The sequence below is a fragment of the Mirounga leonina genome, unplaced genomic scaffold (genome assembly GCF_011800145.1).
Source record: "Mirounga leonina isolate KUSES-001 unplaced genomic scaffold, KU_Mleo_1.0 Mir_94, whole genome shotgun sequence".
Taxonomy (NCBI): domain Eukaryota; kingdom Metazoa; phylum Chordata; class Mammalia; order Carnivora; family Phocidae; genus Mirounga; species Mirounga leonina.
The window spans coordinates 42004384-42005054 of NW_023270855.1; the positions used below are offsets into that span (position 1 = coordinate 42004384).

General features: G+C 42.2%; 1 protein-coding gene across 1 annotated transcript in view; it reads right to left on the bottom strand.

Moving 5' to 3' along the window:
- FBXW12 (F-box and WD repeat domain containing 12) overlaps positions 1 to 671 on the bottom strand; it is a 20923-nt gene continuing 20252 nt past the window's right edge. The window contains exon 8 of the mRNA XM_034997532.1: positions 1 to 100. Coding sequence (XP_034853423.1) covers positions 1 to 100 — 100 coding nt within the window. The remainder of the gene's footprint in view (positions 101 to 671) is intronic.

Here is a 671-nt window from a genome sequence, read left to right on the forward strand (position 1 = left end):
TTACATATGCAAAGAATACATCACCAGAATGCTGGATTCACGAATTCTGGACACCACACATACTATGCTCATATCATCACATATTGCTTTGGAGACATAGCTGCCAACAGAAAAAACAAGATCATCAGTGGACAAACGGCAAAGTAATTATATCCATTGTTGAGAAGACTAAATTTGAACCTGACAAAGATATGAATATTCTTCCCAAATCAACTGGTCCTTTGATAACTGAAGTTATTCCTAGATTTGGTTTTGACTGCACAGATCTGACACAGTTATGCTGATTATTAATTGCAAGAGTAGCAATCCCAACCTCCTCTGAGATAGCACCTGCCGGAATTCTCAAGATAACCTAGCAAATCAGAGATACTATTTAATAATGAGAGAGAGAATATCTTTTAAAGATTTTTTTATTCATTAGAGAGAGTGCTAGCAAGAGCACAAGCAGGGGGAGGAGCAGAGGGAGAAGCAGACTCCCTGCTGAGCAGGGTGCCCATTGCAGGACTCGATCCCAGGACCCCAAGATCATGACCTGAGCTGCAGGCAGATGCTTAACCGACTGAGCCACCCAGGTGCCCTGAGAGAGAATATTTTCATTCTTGCTTGCTTCCTTTCTTGCTTGCTTCTTGCTTGCTTGCTTCTTGCTTGCTTGCTTCTTGCTTGCTTGCTTC